Genomic DNA, 23,089 nt, shown 5'->3' with positions numbered 1-23,089 from the left:
CATAAAGCATGAGTATGTAACTGGAAGCACTCTGATGGTTCAGGCGAGGACAAGTTAATCCGTAGCTGCAGACGCATCCAAAACGTTTTGACAGTGAGAATCACTATCTTCTAGCCCAAAGAGGTATAATAATTGCTCATTTGGCCCGGGCTGCATATAACATTATGAATATATTAATTCCTTCTAAGATAAATGACTTTTCCTACTTCCCAAATAAGCAGTCAGGAAGTTCTCTTGGCATCAGGAAGACCTTGGTTCCATTTCCACAAATCACTAAGTCTCTGAGTCTATCTGTTGATTGGATAAAACCACCTACTGAATGGGGAAGTTATAAGAATTAAATGAGATCATACATATAAAGTGCTTAGCATAGTGTCATCAGAACTCAGTCTATGGCAGCTATAAGTATTAGGCCCATTGTAGAAAACTAGAAAGAAAAGAAAAGTGTAAGGAAGGAAAAAAAAGTCACTAATAATTTCCCCTTCCAAAGGCAGCTACTGTTAACTTTTAGTCAGTCATCTTTTTTCTATATGCAGTTTGTCTTTATATAGACAATATCATACCACACAGACTATATGCATTCTGTTATTGTTTTGTTTTGTCTTTTTGGCCTATTAATGTAACTTAGATATTTCCCCACACCATTAACAACTAGGAAGTGCTTCTTTATGGCTTCTAACAAAATAATTTTTCCTTGTTACGAAGCCCTTGGGAATGATACAGTCCTACCTACCTCATCTTCCTGCCACTTTGGGATCTGACCTCCTGGCCTTGGGAATCCTCAGGTCTGTCACCACCATCACTTGGGGCCACTGCAAAGCATCTCCTAAGTGCTTACAGGGTGTTGAGTGTGCAGGACCCCCAAAACCCCGAGGGCAGCGTTCTGTCAGCCACAACGTAAGGTGGCGCAGACAGCCTTCCATTCCACAGCCAACTGCTCAACTGCCTCTCAGATTTGTCTCCCACACAACGTAACACAAACTGCTAAAAAAACAAAAACAAAACCCGCAAACCTGCGCATCTGCCTTTAAGCTGAAGTTCAAGCTCCTTCTTCCTGGACACCTTTTCTAATACCTTCTCTTCAAAGAAAAAGCAAGATATATTATTTCGCTTAAATATCTTTTAAAACTGCTAGGATATCAAAATTTACTTTGGTTTTCAACATTTGAATTATCCCCACTGTACTGTCCGTGCTGACCCACCCCTCATTCTCCATTGAGATCATGTCTTGTTTTTTTAGAGAATATAATTATCTGTCTAATTATGGAGCCAAAAAATTTACATCTAGACATAGAACCAGTGAAGACCAAAAACTTATATGTCAAGTAAAGACAGTCATTCATAACATTTATTTCGGCCAACTACCTAGCTTGGAGGGGGACTTTGGAGCCACTGTTTGTTATTATTATTGTTCCTATTACGCTTGATCTGAAAACAAACAGTTCTCCAGAAGAGCAATGGCCATGTGACTAGGTGGAGAAGACATTACAATTAACTGAGAAACAGAAGATTGAGGTTTCTGAAAGGTCTGTCAGTAATGAACTGTGTAACCCCAAGGAGTACAGATTCACTGAGCCTGTTTCCCCGTCTCAAAAACAGGAATAATCAGCTCCACTTTGTCAGCCTTATGGAATTTTTATTCGAAACAAATAAAGCATGTAAAAGTAATTTGTAGCTTGTAAAAAGCTATACAAACATAAGGGGGAAAATATTTTGCTTTTAAATAAAAAGGCAGGAAGAGAAAGGACGTCAAATATCCTAACTGTCTTTTGAATTTAGGACAGTCAACAACTGTCCTAAAGTGCCAAAAGCAGATCATTCCGAATAATTCCATCCTTGATTATCCAATTTTCCTCCACACATGCATCATGCTAATTAAAGGGCTGGCTATCTTCATGCTGTGCTAGAGGAAACTGAAGTGTTGGAACAAAACAGACCGACATGCTATCTCAAGAAGCTGAGACCAGCTAAGGAGGGACTGAGGAAAGTTAAGGAACTAGAGGTAGAAAGGATTAGGATCATTAAGGTTGTAAGAATTTAAAACTAGAAAAAAAGGTATAAACAGCTTAGAATCTAAAGAAATGTTAAGAGATGGCTTTTCCCAAAGAGGCGAGCCATTATCCTAACCCCTAGACAAGTGATTTTGTGAAGCCATTATATACAGCTCCTCCAGAGCCTGACATTTGATTACATTTAAAATTCATCTTTCACTTCCCTTTTCCTTCCTCCCCCATATACCATGTGTTCTTGCCCTGACCACCTACCTTCCCCTCCTTTGATTTATTTCCATCTCAATCCCTTTTAAATGTCTAGGTCCAGTTCCCCACTGGTTTCCTTAACCTCTCCTTGCCTGGCTCTCCCAGTGCCTACTTCCTACCCTCAGCATCACCCATGCACATTCCTCTTTGGAAAAAGAGGAAAAATCACATCTCACTCTTGCAGAGGAGCCTAAGAAAATTATTCAAAGCTATGTTACTTTTTTTTTTAATAGGAAGATAAGAGCTTTAAATTCCAAGCTGTTTCCCTACGAGGAGGGAGCACGTAGGGGGAGAGAAGCAATGGTAGTTCCAAACCCGCTCAGACTTGGTCATTGGTGACGGCAGAGGCCCTTCTCATTCCATCCGGGCAGGATCCGCTGGCCAGAGGCATTCAGTCAAAGCAGGCGTGGGGAGGAAAAGAGACAAGCAGGCAGAGACGTGCAGAGATGGAGAGAGAGAAAAAGGGATAAAATAAAGGAAAGAGTTGATGGGGAAAGGGCCAGAGTCAGAAACAAGAAAGGAAGATGGGGGAAAATGGAGCAAGGAATAAAGTAAAAGGGAAAACAGGGAGAGTAAAAGAGGAGGGCTGAAGAGAGAAATAGAAACAAACCAGGAGGGAGAAAACAGAAGTGGTGGGGGGTAGAGACAAGAGTTGGGATGGAGCGTGGAAGAGAGACCGGGTGGAAATGGACAGAGCAGGGAGAGAAGAGAGGAAGGGAGTGGGAGAGAATGCCATGCCTAGCCTCGGTCTACTTTTTTACTTCCTTACACTGTCATCAGTAGCTGCCTTATCTATTTTCACCTCTGGCAGGAGACGCCCGCTGATGTGGGAGCCGGGGCCGCCGATGAGGGACACCACACCGTTGCAGTCCACCGTGCTGTTGCGCTTGACGCTGCGCCGCAGGCTGGGGAAGATGCGCGAGGAGCGGCTGCCCTGGCTGTAGCCGCTGTAGCCGCTGTAGCTGCTGCGGCGCTCGCGGGCTCGGATGGGGATGAAGAGCGAGTCCCGGCGGCCCTCGCTCTCCTCCACCGTGCTGTGCTCGTCGTCCGCAAACTCGTTCTCGGAGCCCGGGTCCCGGAACCGCCCGGGCCCCCTGAAGCTGAAGATGCTGCTTTTGCTGTTGTGGCGGGACAGGAATGGGGAGCCCGGAATGCTGAGCAGTGACTGTAGGGGCAGGAAGACAGAAAGACAGAGAGGGAGGCATGAGACAGGAAGGGGACCCCGTAGAGGCTGAACAAAGGCTGTCAGCTTCCCCAGCCTGGCCCCATCCTTGCATTCCTGTTAATCAGAACACAGGTGTTTCCAGAAAGCACTTCTGGATGTTGAATTTCTACTGCTTTTCAACACCCATCATTACTCACCTCTCCTTGCCCCATAACCTTGTGATACACCTGTCTTTGACCTGTTAACCATTCACAAGTTCTAGTCACTGTTCACCCACGTATTGAAAGGATGCTTTTATCTCATGCTCTGTGTATTGAATCCACCAGGAAATACATTCAGTGTCTATTTCTCATTACTATGAGCTCACGTGGAGTGTGCCTTTAATCTACCAAGTTAGATTCTATGCCACACTTGGCAAAAGGGGAGAATTTAAAAGTGCCCAATCACTTGCCACTCTCTCAATGGGTACCACATGCCCTAGAGGCTAAGAACTATGCCAACAGTGGTTTTTTAGTTCAGTTGAAAATGGTATCTGTCCCCGCCTCCTCCATTTTAAAGTCAACGTTTTTTTCATGAGAAGTTTAAGTATTTGTAAATTATATAATTCCCAGCATTGACATTTTAAAGTCAAACTTGTATTTATCACTTAGAAATTTTTCATCTTTTTCTCGTTCAGCTCATACTTCCATTCCACCTTCCCTAGAGAATTTTATGCGAATGTATATCTTTATGCTTTAATGCGTTTTATTGATCACCTTTCAATACTTTTCTGCAACAAAAAATTATAAATAAACTGTACTTAAAATTTAAAAAAAATTTTCCTGTGACCATGAGTCTCCAAGAAATTTTAAAAATTCTCCTGGATTGTGTTTTTATTACAATTCTCATTAATACAACTGATCACAAATATATTCTATATTTTATAAGTAATTACTAAGCTTAAAAATAAAATTTTATTAAAATATATCTCAATGAGATGAATTTTTTTTTTCCAATTGGTGTTTTGGTGTTTAAATATTTGTAGCTAGTATTATTTATTATTAGAATCAGACATGTTCAACAGCAACCCCTCTCCCCCTTCTAATATTATTTAGATTTTAAGTGCTGAGAAACCTTATTCATGTAAATGGTATCTTGGAACAGAAGAATATTGTTATAAACAGTAATGTCCCTCAATTCTTTGAACTCCTTCTAAGTTATATGCCAAAATTGCATAGTAAGCTATCAGCAAAATTTATCTTAATGATCTATCAGCTGACAATTAAATCAAGTCCTCTTTTAATTGTGCTGAAAGCAAAGAACTGAAAACCACCCAACTTGCCAAAGGATTTGTACCCAGTTGATAGAAGTATTCCATTTCCTGATTTCTGAGGATATCAAAAAGGCTTTATTTATTATTAACTAATAATTATATCGGTACCTCTTACAGGGGTTATTCTTTTACTTTAAAGGAACCTTATTTAACCCAACAGAAAAGGCTGGAACAACCAAAATATTGTCAATTTCTACACATCACTGCCAACATTAATTTTTTAATAAAATGATGTTACCACATGCTTTAAAGATATTTTCATCAAAACCTTAAAGCCACAGATTTAGCTCATTTAATTTACAAAAATGCCCACCATATGATCTAATTAGCAAAGTCAGTCCCCAATGTCAAAGCAATTGGCCAAATCAGACTTATTTTCATTGGAAAAAGTATGACTTCATTTTTGATTTTTAATAAATGTATTAATATGTATCCCAGTGACATCCATCTTGCTCCTGAACTTCAAACATCCCAATGCCCCTGATTATAACTCTATATTTCACTCTTATTAGAAGTATGTAAGAGATAGGTAAATTCAGAAAGCCTAACAATGGATTTGTTTCCTAGATTAAAGAAAACTTTTTAGACCCTAATATTTTCAACTGTCCCCTTGCTTCGCACCTCCAAAGATTTTTATATCTTAGGGCAATATACTACTTAGGATTTGGGATGAGAGAGAGGTATGCCTTCCTTTTGTAAAGTGGGAGAAGGCTGACTGTGAAAAGAAAAGTGGAAAAGAACTGGTGTGACTTTGGACCACAGGCCTCACCCTAGGCATAGGAAAATGTAACTTCAAGATCTGGAAATCAGGTTCCTTAAAACTGTGCTTAGAAAGTCTTCAAGTGCCCTCAGGGGATGCAATCCCAGTTTGAGGACCTCTGCTCTAAGAGAACAAAACCTGACAGACAACTGACCTCAGACAATCCTCCTTGCTACCCTGAGATACTTAGTTTGCCCAATTATGACTTTGAAGGAATTTCAAAGTAACTTTTAGCTATATAAGACTTTTGCCTTAGAGTTTAGGCCTTACCCTTCTGGTAAAATGATTCCATTGTGAAAGTTCTTTGTGGGCTAGGACTCTGCCAATATAGTATACATATTAAAAGTGCTAAATAAACATTTTAAAATAATACTTTTGATGATAACCCTGGAATGGCTGTAGGGCTCCTCTTTAATATTTCTGCCCATATCTTTTTGTTACCTAGAATTCCACTTCTAGTTCTAGACTCAAAATGATCCCAGTTCCATTCTCTTCCTATAATGTACAAAGCCCCCATGCCCAGATGGGTACATTTTCTTTGGATATTTCTAGTTTTATCATACTTCACTCTCTAACCTGTATTTCCCTTGTTATGTAGTCTCTTCTTGCCTTGGCTTGAAGCAACTCACAAATCTCTGAGATAATAAATGAATTTGATTACTGGAAACTGCATCAAGAAAACCACTTACCACAGATCATTTTATATAAATGTTATTGTTAAATACATACTATAGGCTGTATGTAGGCCTCTAAAAAATAGGATTCAGGTATGCAACATCTCTGACCCCTTTCCTGATCACTCTGACTTGTTTTGCTCTTCTGCCTCATCCCTGCACCAGAGAGGAGGAGCTGCAGAGGTTAGATTCTAGAATGTTCATTGGGTCTCATTTATGAGTGGAGGGTGTCACTGTGTATTAAAAGGGCACCTACATGGCCATGTTCCTTCTCCATGCTGTTGAGCTGGTAGAGGGGTCAGTGTCTCCTCCAGCTTATTGCTTGCTATTCCTCATTTCACATATATGTTTGGGCACCCTCACTGATTCATTCCCCTGAACCATTCACAGATCAATGCTAGTATATGATCCGCTACTGGTTTGCAACGAGACAGTAAAAACCTGAGAGAAGCATTTAGAAATTTTAATAGCAAGTAGGCATTTTTACAACCTCCAAGAATGTGATAATTTTTCTAGAAGTTTATTGCAATTATATTTTACAAGAGTATCATTCATGAAGAAATGGGAAAGACAAAAACTGGTCCTTCGCTACAGATAGTTTGAGAAGCACTTCTCTAAACAATGTGGCTGGCCAGAAGATTTGTTAAGTGTTAGAACGTACCTATGAGTTTTGGTTTCTTTCCCTTTTTTTTTTTTTTTTTTAATATTTATTTATTTAGGCTGTGCCGGGTCTTAGTTGCAGCATGCGGGATCTTTTTTAGTTGCAGCATGGGGGCTCATAGTTGTGGCATGCAAGCTTCTTAGTTGAGGCATGTGGACTTAGTCGCGGCATGCATGCGGGATCTGGTTCCCCGATCAGGGATCGAACCCAGGGCCCCTGCATTGGGAGCGTGGAGTCTCACCCACTGGACCACCAGGGGAGTCTCACCTATGATTTTGTTTTAATCAGGTATGGTAAGGTGACAGACACAGAGATAACTGCCTTTGAAAGAAGAGTTTATTACTTACAGTTCCCAAAATAAGGGGGCATGGCATGCTGCATCATGTCATGCTAGGCCACACAGGGCCTCACGGGGCTGTGGGGGTGGGTACGAGGGTCAGTCAGGAGGCAGGAGGAGCGAGGGGAAAAGCCTGGCCCAGAGCCTTTGCTGTGGAAGGGATGGGTGAGGCAGAGCAGGCACATTTGAACAAGTTTAAAATTGGATAGTTTGAATAATTTCAAACAGGTTCTGGGCTATAGGAATGGTCCTGGCTCTGGAGTGATTTAGGGCATGGGAAATATTGGCTGGGTGTGTGAATTAGATAACAGGAGGTTGGGGATAAGGGTCTTGGACTGGTTAATCTGCATACAAAAGGCACACTTCCTGGCAAGTTGTTCGCTCTCTCTAGGAATTAAACTAGCACCAAGAGGGGCAGCTACTCCCAGCCAGCAAGGCTCCTAACATGTCAAAGCACCATAAAATACAGAAAATAAAAAACTGCCTCCCTTCTCACAGCAAGCTTCCCTGGACTGAATCTGTGATTTTCACAAGGCCGATGTTGGGTGCTGACCCTACCTACTATATTAGGTCTACATATTAGGAAAGAGGTTTGATTTTTATTTGACAAATGATCATTAAATACCTGTTGTGTGCTAAGTGATGTGGATACAGTGGTGAACAAGATATATAACATGGTCCCTGCCCTCTCGAAACCTGCAGCCTAGTAGGAAATACTATGTACTACATGAGGAAATATTATATACTATATTAGATCTCATATAGTATATAACACCTGACTATTCTTAACTGATAGGAAAGTGAGAGGAAGTGATAGAAAGATAATGACCAATTCAGTGACCCAGGAACACTTAGGAATCAGGATCCTGAGACGATACACACTAAAAGGAAACAGTTTATCTATTATTCTTTAATTCTTTGCTCCATTCTTGGCAAAAGAGTTGACTGCAATAAATGTGGAAGGGGAAAAGATGAACTTGTCCCATTTCTCCTGGTACCCCTTGTATCTAAGCCTGATCTAGCCAATTCCCTAAGGAGACATATCCTGAGGGTAGCCCCCGGCCCCCCAGTCTCAATTTTCCTGGACTGGAGGGTTTTAGTTATGACTCAGGACCCGTGGCTCTATTAAATCCTGGGATCCAGGCTAGTTTATGAGATAGGTCCTGTTTTCAAAATCTTTCCTGTCAACAAACCAGGAGCTTCTGGTCCTTCTCAGGCAGTCACATCACAGCTAACTAAAAATACTACCTTAGATCTAGGTGTTTGCTTGGGAGAATAGCTCTGGGGCGTTCTTGGTTTGGGGGAGTAGCCCTCACATTACACAGAAAAATTAATTGGGAATTTCAGGGCATCCATGTCGGCTGTTTACTGGGATAAGGCTTAACAATGACTGGGACGTTTAGAATGTAATAAATTGATGATTTAAATGTCCTACTTCCATGCCATATTTCACCTTTTCTTCACTTTTTCTTTCCAACACAGCAGTTGGTTCTTAAAATGTGGTCTGGGAACTCCTGGGGGTCCTTGTGACCCTTTTATTGGGGGGGGTGTCACAAGATTAAAACTACTTCATAATAATACTAAGATGATGTCTGCCTTTATCACTCTCGTTTTCTCACAGGCATACAGTAGACTCTGTGAGCCTGACAGTTTCACAGAATTTAAAGACTTTTCATATGAGCTTGATAGAGATAATAATATATGTGATTTTTTAATATTGTGTGTCAGTACTTCGAAGATCTGCATAACTCAGTGAACCAGTATTTCCCAAATGGTCAATGTAAGACGCTACAAGTCATTCATGAGTTAAAGACCTATAGTGCAAAATACAGCAAAGGATTTTAATGTAACAGAGTACCAAGTTACTGATACAGTTTCAGCTTCCACATTGCAACTAACCATTTAAAAATCTACCATTATCCAGTTTTGGAAAAGCATCGAAGAAGAATATTCACAATTATCTAAAGAGGCTCTTAAAATATTCCTCCCTTTTCCAACTACATCTGTATGAAACGAGATTTTCTTTAAATACTTCAACCAAAAAAACGTACATCGCAACAGACTGAATACAGGTATATTCCAGCTGTCTTCTATCAACCACAGATTAAAGAGATTTGGAAAGATGTAAACAGTACCACTTTTTACACTAATTTTTTTTTTTGATCTGGAAAACAGTTTATTTTTTCAAAAATATGTATGATCTGTGTTAAACATATAATGGGTTTATCATTATTATTTTAAATAAATCAGTAAACAAACATTTTAAAATTTCTTAATTATAATTTCTAACACAATAAATTGAAAGCACATTTAAAAAAAGCTCTTTGGGGTCCTCAATAATTCTTAAAGATATAAAGACCAAAAAGTTTGAGAACTGCTGCAACAGAATAATTAAAATACTTTGCAAAAATGAACTCAACCTAATACCTGTTTTCACCTAAACCCTAAAAACACAGCAGTAATTTTACAGAGAAACAGGCAGGAGACAGGTTGGGCAGATGTCTCGAGAGGATCTCAGCAGATATGAAATACAGGAAACCGACATTCACTTGAACTGTGCGGTGGGAAAACTGAAGCCAGTCGCCGTTAAGCCAACAGAACAGACGACCAGGTATGTGTGGAGGTGAGTGAGGAGGGCGTGGCTAGAGACTGCAGTACGAGGCTTAAGAGTCAGAAGCCCCCGGTTCAAATCTTGCCTGCAACACCTACTAGCTATATAGCCTTAAATAAATTAGTAAATCTCTCTAGGCCTCAGTTTCTGCAACCATTCCTCCAGATAAAATCAGAGAAACTGCGGGAGAGTCCTGGGACAAAGAGTATTACTACTGTGTGGGGCTTCTAAGCAAGTCTTGGCAGTCAGCCACGGACTCTAGGAATCCACAGTTTTTTTCAGATGGGGAAATTAGAGGAAGTGAACATTTTCATGCAAAGCAGGACATCTCAGAAGCCCAGCTTTATTTTTGAGCTAGGGAGCAATCAGTGCAACTCTGTGCTGAAGCCTATGGATTAATCAGAGCCCATTCAATAGCAAAGTGCTAATGGTACTAAGGTATTTATTAACTAGCTCAGGATGGCTCTCAAGACAAGGGTTGGATTACAACAAAGCTACAATCACAGTTTTCCCCCAAAAGAGACTGAACTAGGAGAAAGGTGAGGTGAAGGTGAGACAGAGATGGTTCCGTAAAGGCCATAAAGAAGTCCCAGAAGGGGTTAAATCAGATTTATAAAAGTTCTTCATTCATTTTTCCAACAAATATCTGAATAGGCATAGAAGCAGGCCTTGACTTTAGGATTTTATCTGAGAGAAGAGAGGATATGAACATTAGTAAATATAAAACCACATACAGTAAAAAGCAACATGCAAAGAGGTACGTATAAACATAATGGAAAGATGAAATGATAATTTCCAATTGGGGGTGGGATAGAGGAGGGTCAGGGAAGGTTTCTTGAGAAAAGGATATGAAGAATAAATACAATGTGGACAATTCAGAAATGGAAAAAACAGGGCATCTTAGAGAGGCTGTTTCTGGAGCAAACCAGAGGGTAGAAAAGAAGCATCGTGTATGAGAAGCATCTAGTAGTTCACTCTGGTGTAAGTATAGGGTGCTTGAAGGGGCACAGGGACTGGAGACTGAAAAGGGAGTCTGCATCGGGGAGGGGGAGTGCTATGAATTCCACCCCAAAGGGGAGTTCCCTCTCCCATTCTTCCTAATAACTACTCTAAACTGTCACTGTTTTCTTCAACCTCCCGACTCAAGCTCTCAATCCCTTCGATAAGATTTTTAATTTCCTACATTATCGAAAACTAGAGACTGACAGGTGTCATCTTTCTCCACTTCCTACTCCCCATCTACAAACTTATCCACACACACACACCTCTATTGTGCTGGCGTCTTTGGGGGGGACAAGGTACCCCCTTTCCTGTTAGAGGCTACACCTATTTTCACATCTCCCAAGACTGTGTTCTATTTTCTTTTCTATTCTACTCCATTTTTACTTCCAACCCTTCTTCTTCTGGGTTTCCTCCCCAACAGATTATAAAAATGCTTACTTTCATCTACATTCTTTAAAGAAGTTTGAATGAGAAGTCTCTACTTCCCACTCAATATGGCATCCACCCTTACCCTGGACTGAAATGTAACTTTCAAGTTCTCAGTGACTTCTATTGCCGAATCCAACGGACATTTCCAGTTCTGATCTCATCAAGCATCTCTGTGAAGTTTCAATCCACTGATCACTCCACTGCCTTCTCCCACCCTTGTGCTCTCCAGCCCTCACTGCACTGTCGGTTCTCTTAGCACCTCTAATGACCGTTCACTTGTTTTCCTCCATGAGCTCCACCTCCGATGCCCGTGAACATCAGTGGCCCACTGTTCTTCCACCTGACACAACCTCTCCGAGTCATCTCATCCAGTCTCATGGTTTCAATCCCCACCTCTCAGCTCAGGACCTCTTCCCTGAGCTATCATTTGACTATCCATGTGTCTACTTGGTTTCCCAACAAACAATTCAAACTTGGGATGTCCAAACTGAAACATACTTTTCTTCCAAACCTGGAATGTCCTTTCTTCCGTCTTACTGCTCCCTCACCAACACACATGTACATTACTTGACTAACTCCTGTTTATCCTTCATTGATCTTCCCCAGAAATCTTTGCTGAACCTCCAGGTTGGGATAGATCTGTGCCCTCCAAAACACCCCAGCGTATCTCAATTATGGAATAATATCATCAATGCTATTATACAAATAATTTTTTTAATGTATCTGGTTGCCCCATTACACTGTAAGCTCCCTAGGACAGGGATGGTGTTCTAACCACCTTTTAATCTCTAGGACCTAGCACAATCCTTGACACACAGTAGGCACTCCATAAATGCTTGGTGATGAATAATGAGAGATATGTTTTAGGAAGTGATCTGCTGACGATATATAAAACATAAAGAAGAGAGAGACAAGAGTGAATGAAGCTGCAATGGATAACTGCAGTAGAACAAAGCAACACAAAGTCTGAACTAAAATAGGATTAATAGGAATAAAAAGAAGGGGATGGACATGAGAGATTCTGTGATAAAACGAACTGGACTAGCAAAAGACTGAACTGGGAGGTGAGAGATGTAAGGGAGAGGCACAATCAATCATCTCTGGGAAACAAGAAAAGACACTGAATACACTGCCATAACCAGGAACTATAATCTATTCTATACCTTACAAAACTTTCTTTAAAATGGGGAATTAGGGCTTCCCTGGTGGCGCAGTGGTTAAGAATCCGCCTGCGAATGCAGGGGACACGGGTTTGAGCCCTGGTCCGGGAAGATCCCACATGCCACAGAGCAACTAAGCCCGTGCGCCACAACTACTGAGCCTGCACTCTAGAGCCCGTGTGCCACAACTACTGAAGCCTGCATGCCTAGAGCCCGTGCTCCGCAACAAGAGAAGCCACCGCAATGAGAAGCCCATGCACCGCAACAAAGAGTAGCCTCCCTCACCAAAACGAGAGAAAGCCTGCATGCAGCAACGAAGACCCAATGCAGCCAAAAATAAATTAAAAAAAAAAAAGGGGGGGAATTAAATGGCTTAAGAATTGGATTTTGGTGGTGTTCTCTGAAATCCAAAAATACCTATTATGTGATGAAATTTATAGTAATACAATGCTCAATAATTATCCATAAGTCCTCTCCCTTCTCTTTCTCTTAGTTTCTTGATTTATCAAAGTTGGGTAAAACTGGAGGCTTTTAATATATCATAGGCTAATTTATCAGCATGACACTATATATCTAGAATAATTAATTACTAGAACTTGCCACACTCAAATAAGGTGACCTAAAGAGTTTCATGACTTTTTTTTTTTAACCTAAAATTATATGAAACTCTTAAAAAGAGGTATTTGATCTAAATTCTGAAGTTCAGATGCTAAGCGGAGAAAAGTTCTTCATGATGTTTTAGAACATAAGGCTTGCTGGCTGTGACACAGACTTTACTGCTGTAGGAAGTTTGCCAAAGGTGACCAGGTTGTCCTAGGGCTAGCTTTAGAGCAGAGAAGGGAGGGCAGGATTAGAGCACAGGGCAGCCTAATATGCGAGTAACACTTCCTCCAAAAGGAAAACAACGTGTAGGTATGGAGAGGTAGGCCTGAGAATGCAGAGATGGGTCTGGAAAACGTAAACCCAAAGGGGAATATGAGAATCAAGTGAGATTAGGAAAACCAAAATTTCTTAGGCTTATTTGACCCAGCGCAAAGAGTTTACCTGATTCATGATGGAAAATTTCCTCCCAATTCTGTTGTCTGGTAGCCGAAAGCCCTTCCTCCTCATACCATCTTCTGACTCTGACTTGAACACCTTTTCGGGATCCCCTTTCTCTTCCCCTTCAGAGAGCTCCTTTTGTTTCCTCTTCTTTCTCCTGTTACGTCTCTCTTTGGCACTCTTGGAACTGAGCTTAGAGATTTCAGATGAGCTCCGGGGAGAGCCTGCCCCTTCTTCACCTTCTTCCTCTATGGCATCTTCTGAGACAGTTCCTGCTGAAGTGGCCATCGCCGCCGCCTACGAAAGGAGCCACAGCAGCAGAGCAGATCGGAAGCAATTAACTGGAGCCACCCAAAGCCAAGCAATTAGTACAGATCACTTCCTTTCCCATAGATAGGGGAAAAAGGGAAAAAAGGAGGAAGGAAAGCCAGCCCGTCAGAGGAGACTGTGGCTGGGGCCTGGTATCTCTTTTTCCTAGCTGAATTTGTACCGTGGCACACAGCCTTGCATAATCAGAGCAGAACGGCATGGTGAGAACTCTGGGATTTATTCTCTTGAGTATCTCAGACAAGAATGTGGCTGCCACCTTGGTACCAAATGATCCTTTTTTTGGACAACTCTGAAAATCAATGCTAAGAAACTATACTATACATTATGGGCCCAACAATGTAAAAATACATGTATATTTGGATAAAGATTAAAAAGTAAAGTGTTAGGGTGTTGGTGGAATCACAAGTTTGTTTTTCAAATTTTACTTTAATATTTTACCTGTATCTTCTTTTCAAGACTTGGTATGACCACGGAGAATCTCTGAAGGAGATCCTAATGTTTTTCTCAACAAAAAGGCTATGCTTATATGAAGCATTATATAAATTGCTCTGGCCACTTTTTTTTCTCCCCAGCCAGCACAGCAGTTGTACACTGAACAGTTGAGAAATTCAACAAAAGATCATATTCACAAACAATTTGGCCATTAAGACAAATGGAATAATTGGACTGACCATCTGCAGTTGTTACTTGGGTTATTTTAATCAGATCAATGACTTCTATTTGACAGTGACTGATGGCTAAAAAGATCAATTGGAATGGCAATCAGGTGGGGCCTTAGTCACCGTGATCTGGCAGGAAGGACCACAGCAAAGAATTGGTCACCAACCTGTGCCTCTTCCTGTTGCTTCTTAAGTTGCTCCAACATTGCTTTGAATTCAGCCTCTTTCTGCTCTGCTTCCTCCAGTGTTGCCTGGTTCTGTTCTTCATAAGCCATGGCCACCACAGCCAAGATCAAGTTCACCAGATAGAAAGAACCCACAAAGATGACCAAGACGAAGAAGATCATGTACGTCTTCCCAGCTGCTCTTAAGGTCTGTAAAGACAAAGAGACAAAGACCACTTTCTGAGTCACTTGCATCAAATGAATCAGGCTGAAAACAACTCATGGGCTGGTGTTCCTCTGCAGGGGCACTACTGCATTTTGAACAGGACAGTACTTCACCGCGTGGTACTTCTTCACACTGCAGAACACTTAGCATCCCCAACGGCCAAATGGCCTCCCCTACCCTCAACTCACAGCAAATGTTGGTAGTACGTCCCATTCATTATGACAAAAAAGTCCTCTTCCACTTCCAAATACTCTTAGTATACTGCTTTCGTAGAAAAATGCTTAATTTTTTTTTAAAGGAAAAATCACTCTGGGCTAAGAATTACATTTGACTTTGTCAGCTGGTTCTAAAACAAGTCTGAAGAAATGAATACAAGACCTCAGCTCATTTATCTACTGGTCCTCAAAGAGCATTAACAGACAAATTCCATCTCTGGGATCAGGTCCAAGTCATAGGAAGTCCCTATCTTGAGGGACATCCTTCCTTAGCCTTTTGTAATAGGATGAGTTTTTAAAGAGGGATATGACATAAAGGATAGTGGAAGGAAAAGAAAACAGGAAGGAGGATCCCAAGAGTATCCCTTGGGGAATACTCAAGGAATACTGAGTACTCCTTGAGCAAGCAAATAGACATCAAAGAACAATTGTGTTTTAGGTTATGTACACGGGACCCACTATTACTTAGTTTTCATTTTTGTTCTTCTCAACCACAAATTGAAACTTAGCATAAGTCACAAATATTTCATGGGAAAGATTCAATCCTGAGGGAATACTAGGCTGTACAACAGAAACGAAGAATTCTAGGAGATACGAATAAAAAACTTCCCTTAAAGAGCTTCCTTCATGCCTGAGGGGAACACATTTCTTATCCTCAAACTAACTTGCATTACCAAATGCCAGAGTCAAATGGAAAACAGTGGATCATCAGAGAATCTCTAAACTGGAAGACCCTCAGCAGTCACCTAGACTAACTTCTCCACCACAACCAGCAAAATTAAATGACTTGCCCAGAGTCACCAAAGCAGCCCAACAGAATAGTAGTGACCTTTTTAAAAATATCTGTCACAACATTCTTGAACAAATACAAATGTGTTACAAATTTCAAAACATTGACATATTTAGGCTCCAAGATCCCTGTGGATAAAATCTCATCTTTATAATGTCTAGTATAGGGCCTTGCACAATGTGTTTAATATTTCTTAAAAAGATGCCCTAAGCCCAAAAGTCCAAAAGGAGAAATACTGAAGATGGTCTGGTGAAATGATAGGAAGTAGGTAGAGAAGGCAGATTCCCAGGCCAGGCAAGAGGCTCTCAAGTCTGTGAACCTCTACAGCTATACATGATGAGCATTAAAGAAACCGGGCCAAGAGCTGGGAGAATTCACTTACTTTTGTAAACCAGCTGACTCTGAGAAATACCATCCTAAGATCCTATATAACGTCTTCACCAAAGGTCTCTCACACAGAATGTCCCCAACCCCACATATCCTCAAGTAAATTCTATCACCAAAGAAAGAGAGGTAGCACTCGAAAAAGAGGTATTACTTACTAATTGATACAAGTTTTCCCAGTAGTCCTGGGTCATAAGGCGAAACAATGCCAAGAAGGCCCAGCTAAAAGTGTCAAAGCTTGTGTAACCATAGTTGGGGTTCCTTCCTGCTTTCATACACTGGTATCCCTCTGGGCATTGCCTGAGGAAAGAAAGGGAAACAAAGGGCTTTTCAATGTAATCCTACCCAGTCATCAGCTGTAAGGCATCTCTATGACCTTGGAGATAATAAATAACCATCTATAAAGATGGTTATTTATTACAGGACAACAAACAGGAATTAAAAAAAAGAAAAAGAGGAAAGAAACAAAGTAGCAAGGTCAATTTTTCAAAAAATGATGTCATGGGGACAGTCTAGGATTAGAATCACCTGAAAAATGTTGATTCCTATGTCCTACCCAAGACCTAGGAATAAAAGCTCTGGATATGGGATCCATGAATCTGTATTTTTAAGGGGCGTGTCAGATGATTCTTATGCATGCCAAAATTTGAGAATCACTGTCCTAGATTCATAACAATGTGCAATTCAACCAAATTTAACTTAGCTGCTATCCGAAATGACAAATGGCTAGAAGTTCCTCTTAATCATCTCGATTCTCTTAACACCCATTGTGACAACCATGTCATAATGGGGATTTCAGTGACCTTGATTATAACAGTTCTTCTGCTTTAAGACTCGCCTGATATTTATTTCAGTGTAATTTCTAGTAGCTACTTCAATACAGAAATTAAATGAACTTCTAGTCGTCATGTCATCTTAAAACACCAATTCCTGTATTTACCAATATACTCTAAATAATGACACTACACCCTACATTTATATAGTCCTCTGTTTACAAAGCACTTTCACGTATGTTATCTAATTGGATCCTTACATAACCCTTTGAGAAAGTGAGAACATGATTAAATCCGTTTTTAGATGAAGAAGTGGAGGCTCACATAAGTTAAATGGCTTGCCAAAAGTCTAGAAGTAGCAGAATCAGGACTAAACTTTGTTGCTGTACACTCATGTTCATAGAAGCATTATTCACAATAGCTAACATGTGGAAACAACCCAAGTGTCTATTGACAGATGAATGGATAAACAAAATGTGATATATACATACAATGGAATATTATTCAGCCTTAAAAAGGAAGGAAATTCTGACATATACTATAACATGGATGAACCCTGAGGACATTATGCTAAGTGAAATAAGTCAGTTGCAGAAAGACAATTACTGTATGATTCTACTTAAGTAAGGTACTTAGACTGGTCAAAATCATAGAGACAGAAAGTAGAATGGTGGTCACCAGGGGCTGGGGGGAGGGGAGAATGGGGAGTTATTGGGTACAGAGTTTCACTGTAGGAAGATGAAGAGTTCTGGAGATGGATGGTGGTGACGGTTGCATAACAACATTAGCATACTTAATACCACCAAACTGTACATGTAGAAATGGTTAAGAGACCAAATTTTATGTTACGTGTATTTTGCCACAATATAAAAAGGGGAAAAGATATTACATTGCAACTCTTTTCCCTCCCCCACGTTGTCAGGCCTGGCATATTCTGGGTCAACCTTGGGCGCTAACCTATCATGAAGACAGTGTCCTTATTCGATGTTTTATTAATTGTATTAGGATAGAATGAGGAGAGTCTTCAAGAGACAGGCAAGATATCTGATGTTATAGATTCTGTCTTTAGCCTTTTACATCTTTAATTTTGGCTTGAGACTATGGACACCTTCACCTACTAGTGAAATGTCAACTTTGGACGGACAAATACAAAACAGAAAGAAGATCTGAGTCACCCAATACATCGGGTCCACTAAGGATCCACTGTATGAGCACAAAGAAAGAGAACATATTGTCCATTTTTGTCTGACAAATTATTTTAAGGGAGGAGAATAAAATTAGGTGAGCTACTTACCCAGCATCAGAACTGTTCCCACAGAGTAAAGGTTCCAGCATGCCAGGAACTGTGTAAAAATTTGCTAGAAAAGTTTAAGGAGGCAGGAAATGAATAAGGTAGATTTCAGTGAATGAGAGAATAAACAGTTATTGATTTTAGCTCATATAAATCTTTTCTGACAGCAGTGAAACCTGATAAGAATTCTTTCCCATTAACTATTTTCCTATATATATTTAACAATGAAAAGTGCTGCTTTAGTGCAATGTTTAGCCTTTAGTGCAATGTTCTTTTCACAGACACCTGACCTCTACTCGTACTTCAGATCTGTAAGCCACGTTCTAGCACTTGAATCAAAGGGTCTAAAAAAGAGGTTTCTGAGTTCTTTACCCCTTTACACCACTTTACTCTTCTATCCTTACAACTTCTCTCTACCAAAGATAAACTGATCGCTAGTTACCATGCCCTATTTTAAATTAGAAGGCACGTTTCCCTTTCGTGTCCCTGAAATCCCCTTTGCAACACTTTCTTGTAGGTACTAACTGCCTTTATTTCCTCAGGAGTGACTAACAGTGATACTGCTAACTTTCCCCCATTGTTTTACAGAAGTACTACTATACCAAATATTCCTAAGGGTAAGACCCAAGTGCCTTGGTTCCTGAAATGAACTTGTTAAAACTCCTTAACTGTAATAGGATCAAATGATTACTTAGAGATTACTCGACTCCCTAGACCAGATTGATTCCTAAGGTCTAAGTAGTATTCAGAAACCTTACTAGGTATACTCTATTAACTAAATGTTTAAATATCTCAGGGAAAAGAGGATTTTTATCAAGTTTCTAAGCCTGATTTTCAAAGCAAAAGTTTAGGGGTACATGTGAAAAAGATCTAAAGTTTCATCTTTGTTTTTAAAGGGAGAGAAAAGAGAGAGAGGGAGAGAGGGTTGATATTTGAGAGCTTCTGAACATAATCCGACCTCAAGGGAAGGGAGTAAGTTCACAAGGCTCCTTCCAGCAGCCCTGGCCTTCCTTTCTGCAAGACTTTTTCTTCCCCCACTTGCAGAGACGGGGCCACCTACTTTTATTGTTGATGTACTCTTCCCAGTCAAAGCCCTTGGTGCCGTTTTCAAGATAGCTCTCGTTGAAGTTTATGGGCCACACCACACACTTGTTCCGCAGGTTTCCCATGAAGAGCTGCAGTCCGATCAAGGCAAAGACACTCAGGCAGAACACTGTCAAGATCATCACATCTGACAGCTTCTTCACAGACTGAATTAGGGCGCCCACGATGGTCTTCAGGCCTGAGGGGAGAGAACCCCCCGAGTCAGAGTCATCCCCCAGCCCTCCCCACCTCCCCCAGCCTCCCCACTCCACCACGGCTCCTAGTCCCACAGGGCCACCCATGAAGCACGGCCACTTCACCATTTATACCATGGGAATAACAATGGGGCAGCGGTATTATCAATTCTTCCAGGGACATCAATTTTTAAGTCAATATTTTTTGAAAAAGAAAGTCCCTTCTCCAGCATGTGGCTCTTTTCTTCCTGGAAGTACTTCCCTGTCTCTGACTTCTTCTCCGCGACTCAGATGAGTCAAGGTCTTACTTGCCTCAGTGTCGCCACACATGCTGTTCCCTCTGCCTGGAATGCTTCCTTCCCTTCTCTTGTCCCTCCTGCCTGTTTCCTATTCAACCTCCACTCTCTGCTTAAAGAGCAATTCCCCCAGAAAGCCTTCCCTGACTTTACAACTCTTCTCCCTCCCCTACTATTACTATTTTAATAGCACCCTTTACTTCCTCTGTAGCATTTATCATGGTTAGAGTTAATTATGTCTGCCTTGTTCACAGGTGTATCTGCATGGCTTAGCCCACAAGGTACTCAGTAAATATTAGCTGAATAAATAAACAGAAAATCAGGAATTGAGGAGGCTTCCAGTTCGGAAAGAGAACTACAGGTAAGTTTAAAAGCCAATAATAAGTGAGAAGGTACAATAATATTTTCCCAAGAGCTCTGGAAATGCCAGTGTATTGAAAAGGTTGATCATTATCAATCCAGTATTTATGGTTTGTCTTTCCACTAAAAAATATACCTTCTCTGTGTCACATATACTATACCTTTTTTCTGTCCTAGATTAAAAACTTTACAAAGTTTAAAAAAGCATATAACCCACTTGAATTGGCGGTTTAAACGCAAGCCACTGGTTCAAATTTGAATCTGCAGGCAGATTTCTTAACTGCACAGGGAGAGATCAGTGATAGGAGGCAAAGAAAAGTATGGTTGTGGGTTCGTGATGTTTGGATCAAGACTGAGTCTCCATGTGGTTCTCCTGGGCATGCTCACACATCAGCTAACCATAAGACACGGCCAAGAAAGCACTGAGCACTCCCGGGGTGCCAAAACACCAGGACGGACAGCAGGCAGACACAGAGCCTTGACACACAGGCCTCGAGAGGGATCTTATCCCTAATCTACTTCTGAAGACAAGACTATCACACTGAAATTCTACAGAAATCCTAATCCTGGCTCTGATCCTAAATCCTAATCCTAATTCCAATCCTGAGTCTGGGTAGATAATTGCTAATCTTAATCAAGTTATACAACTTACTTATGTGACCTGACCAATAAACCTAACCTCCTTGGATCTCAGTGTTTTCATCTTTAAAATGGGGATAATTAGAGTAGAGTATCTTAGGGCTGTTGCGAGGATTAAGCATGATTCATACAAACACTTAACATAGCACCTGGCACACAATAAATGAATCAAATGTTAACCATTTTTGTCTGAACCTTAGTTTACTCATTTGTAAAAGTATTTAAAATATGTTGTGAGGTTTAAATAAGATAATGAATGTTAAATACCAAGTACAGTGCCTGGTACTTAATACTTGTTAGCTATCACTATGATACATATGTTGCCCTCCTCAAAGAGACAGGATAATGGGATAATGACACTGCATGGCTAACCTCGTACGACGGTGATCTAATGGGTGGTGTGGACGTGACTCTTCTTTTGCTGCATTTTGCAAGTGACTACCTAGAATTTTCAAAGTTGAGTCCAATAGTAGTAATGGATGCTGTGCCTAGCACAAGCCCTGGCACAAAGCAGACACTTAATATGTTTTTAAGTTCTTTATTGAAAGAGTAAATGAATAAGAAGCTTTCTTTCCTCTCACACAGATATCCTGAAAGGGATGTAAGGGAAATTAAAGAAAAAAGAGCCAAGAGTTAGACTGTAGAGACACAGCAGTGTGCAAAGGCTTATGTTTGCTCACAGAGCGGGCCTTCCATGGAGACTGTGGCCACCAAAGGGATTAGGAAGAGCTTGCCTGGGCTCCAGGAATAAGGCATTTCTGGCCTGATTCCTTGTCTCCTCACAGGGCTGTTCAGAAAGAGCACAAGGCAGGAATCAGAAAGCAGGAATTCTGATCCTGGCTCAGCCACTATTTATGACCCACTGTGTTTCAGAACAAACTTAAGCTCACCTCCCAGTCTCATTTTCTCATACACAGAACATGGATAAACACAGGAGCACCGGCAGTGGGCAGTGGAGGAGAAGCTGAAGAATCGTCTCTAAAAGTGTTTTGTTTTGTTTTTTTTCTTTTTAAAATTTTTTAACTGTGCCTTATGGCACGTGGGATCTTAGTTCCCCGACCAGGGATCAAACCCGTGCCCCCTGCAGTGGAAGCATAGAGTCTTAACCACTGGACCGCCAGGGAGGTCCCTCTCAAAGTCTTTAAAAATAGGGCAGAGATATTTACTTATTCGTGATTAAGTAGTTGAAGTTTCAATCTTTTATTCCTAAGTCCTGGAAAATTGTATCATAATCACACAGCTAGGTAAGAAGGTATTGGTGGTACAGAATAAAAGGCAGCTATAAAGAAGTAAAAATTGTTCCAGTGTTCTGGAACTCATTTCAGTAAGTTGCTAAGAATAGAAAAGTCCTTCACTATATTTGGCTGGGTTGAGGCAGGTGTACGTTGGGTCGATAAGTCAATTCTAGGCTCCTAGAATTATACAGTTCTGCTTTCAAAGTCAAAGAGTGCTTTTTAAATTATTTATTTATTTGTTTGTTTGTTTGTTTATTTTTGGCTGTGTTGGGTCTTCGTTTCTGTGCGAGGGCTTTCTCTAGTTGCGGCAAGCGGGGGCCACTCTTCATCGCGGTGCGCGGGCCTCTCACTATCGTGGCCTCTCCCGTTGCGGGGCACAGGCTCCAGACGCGCAGGCTCAGTAATTGTGGCTCACAGGCCTAGTTGCTCCGCGGCATATGGGATCTTCCCAGACCAGGGCTCGAACCCGTGTCCCCTGCATTAGCAGGCAGATTCTCAACCACTGCACCACCAGGGAAGCCCAAGAGTGATTTTTAAAAAAGAGTAGTTGATAAACCATAGTGGAAAAGAATATGAAAAAGAATGTATATATATGTATAACTGAGTCACTTTCCTGTACAGCAGTAATTAAGACAACATTGTAATTCAACTATACATCAATAAAAAATAAATTTAAAAAAAAAGAGTAGTTGAATAGGTCACTGAAGAATGGCTGTAAAGTTTCTTTTCCTGGACTTCTTTATGAAGAGCTTATATAGCCATCTCTCCTGAATGGTTCAGACAATCACCTGTGTGAATACTGGATGATAGTTCAAGGCCCTTTCTACTTCTATATTAATGAATTGAGAAATGAGCTGTAAGCTGTCGTTTGTATTAGTAACAAGAGGATAAAACTTTAAAATAGTCAAACCAATGTATTTGTGACATTAATTAATTTTTAAAAACATACAATTTTAGCATAAGTCTAATCTGATTTTCCTGGGCTGGGAACTCTTTGGACAGTTCCAAGCCCATACAACAGGAAATTCCAGGCTATGAGC

The 23,089-nt window shown here is 40.7% G+C and overlaps 1 protein-coding gene across 1 annotated transcript in view; it reads right to left on the bottom strand.

Moving 5' to 3' along the window:
* Nucleotides 1-23,089, bottom strand: part of SCN8A (sodium voltage-gated channel alpha subunit 8) — a 184,693-nt gene that overhangs the window by 58,379 nt on the left and 103,225 nt on the right. The window contains 6 exon segments of the mRNA XM_036866860.1: nucleotides 3,061-3,423; nucleotides 13,414-13,707; nucleotides 14,567-14,773; nucleotides 16,337-16,478; nucleotides 18,246-18,309; nucleotides 19,303-19,524. Of these exon segments, the coding sequence (XP_036722755.1) occupies nucleotides 3,061-3,423; nucleotides 13,414-13,707; nucleotides 14,567-14,773; nucleotides 16,337-16,478; nucleotides 18,246-18,309; nucleotides 19,303-19,524 (1,292 nt within the window).

Source organism: Balaenoptera musculus, chromosome 10 (assembly GCF_009873245.2).
Source record: "Balaenoptera musculus isolate JJ_BM4_2016_0621 chromosome 10, mBalMus1.pri.v3, whole genome shotgun sequence".
NCBI classification, from domain to species: Eukaryota; Metazoa; Chordata; class Mammalia; order Artiodactyla; family Balaenopteridae; genus Balaenoptera; species Balaenoptera musculus.
Note: the sequence above shows the minus strand (reverse complement) of the source record. Positions and strands in the feature narration are given on the sequence as shown.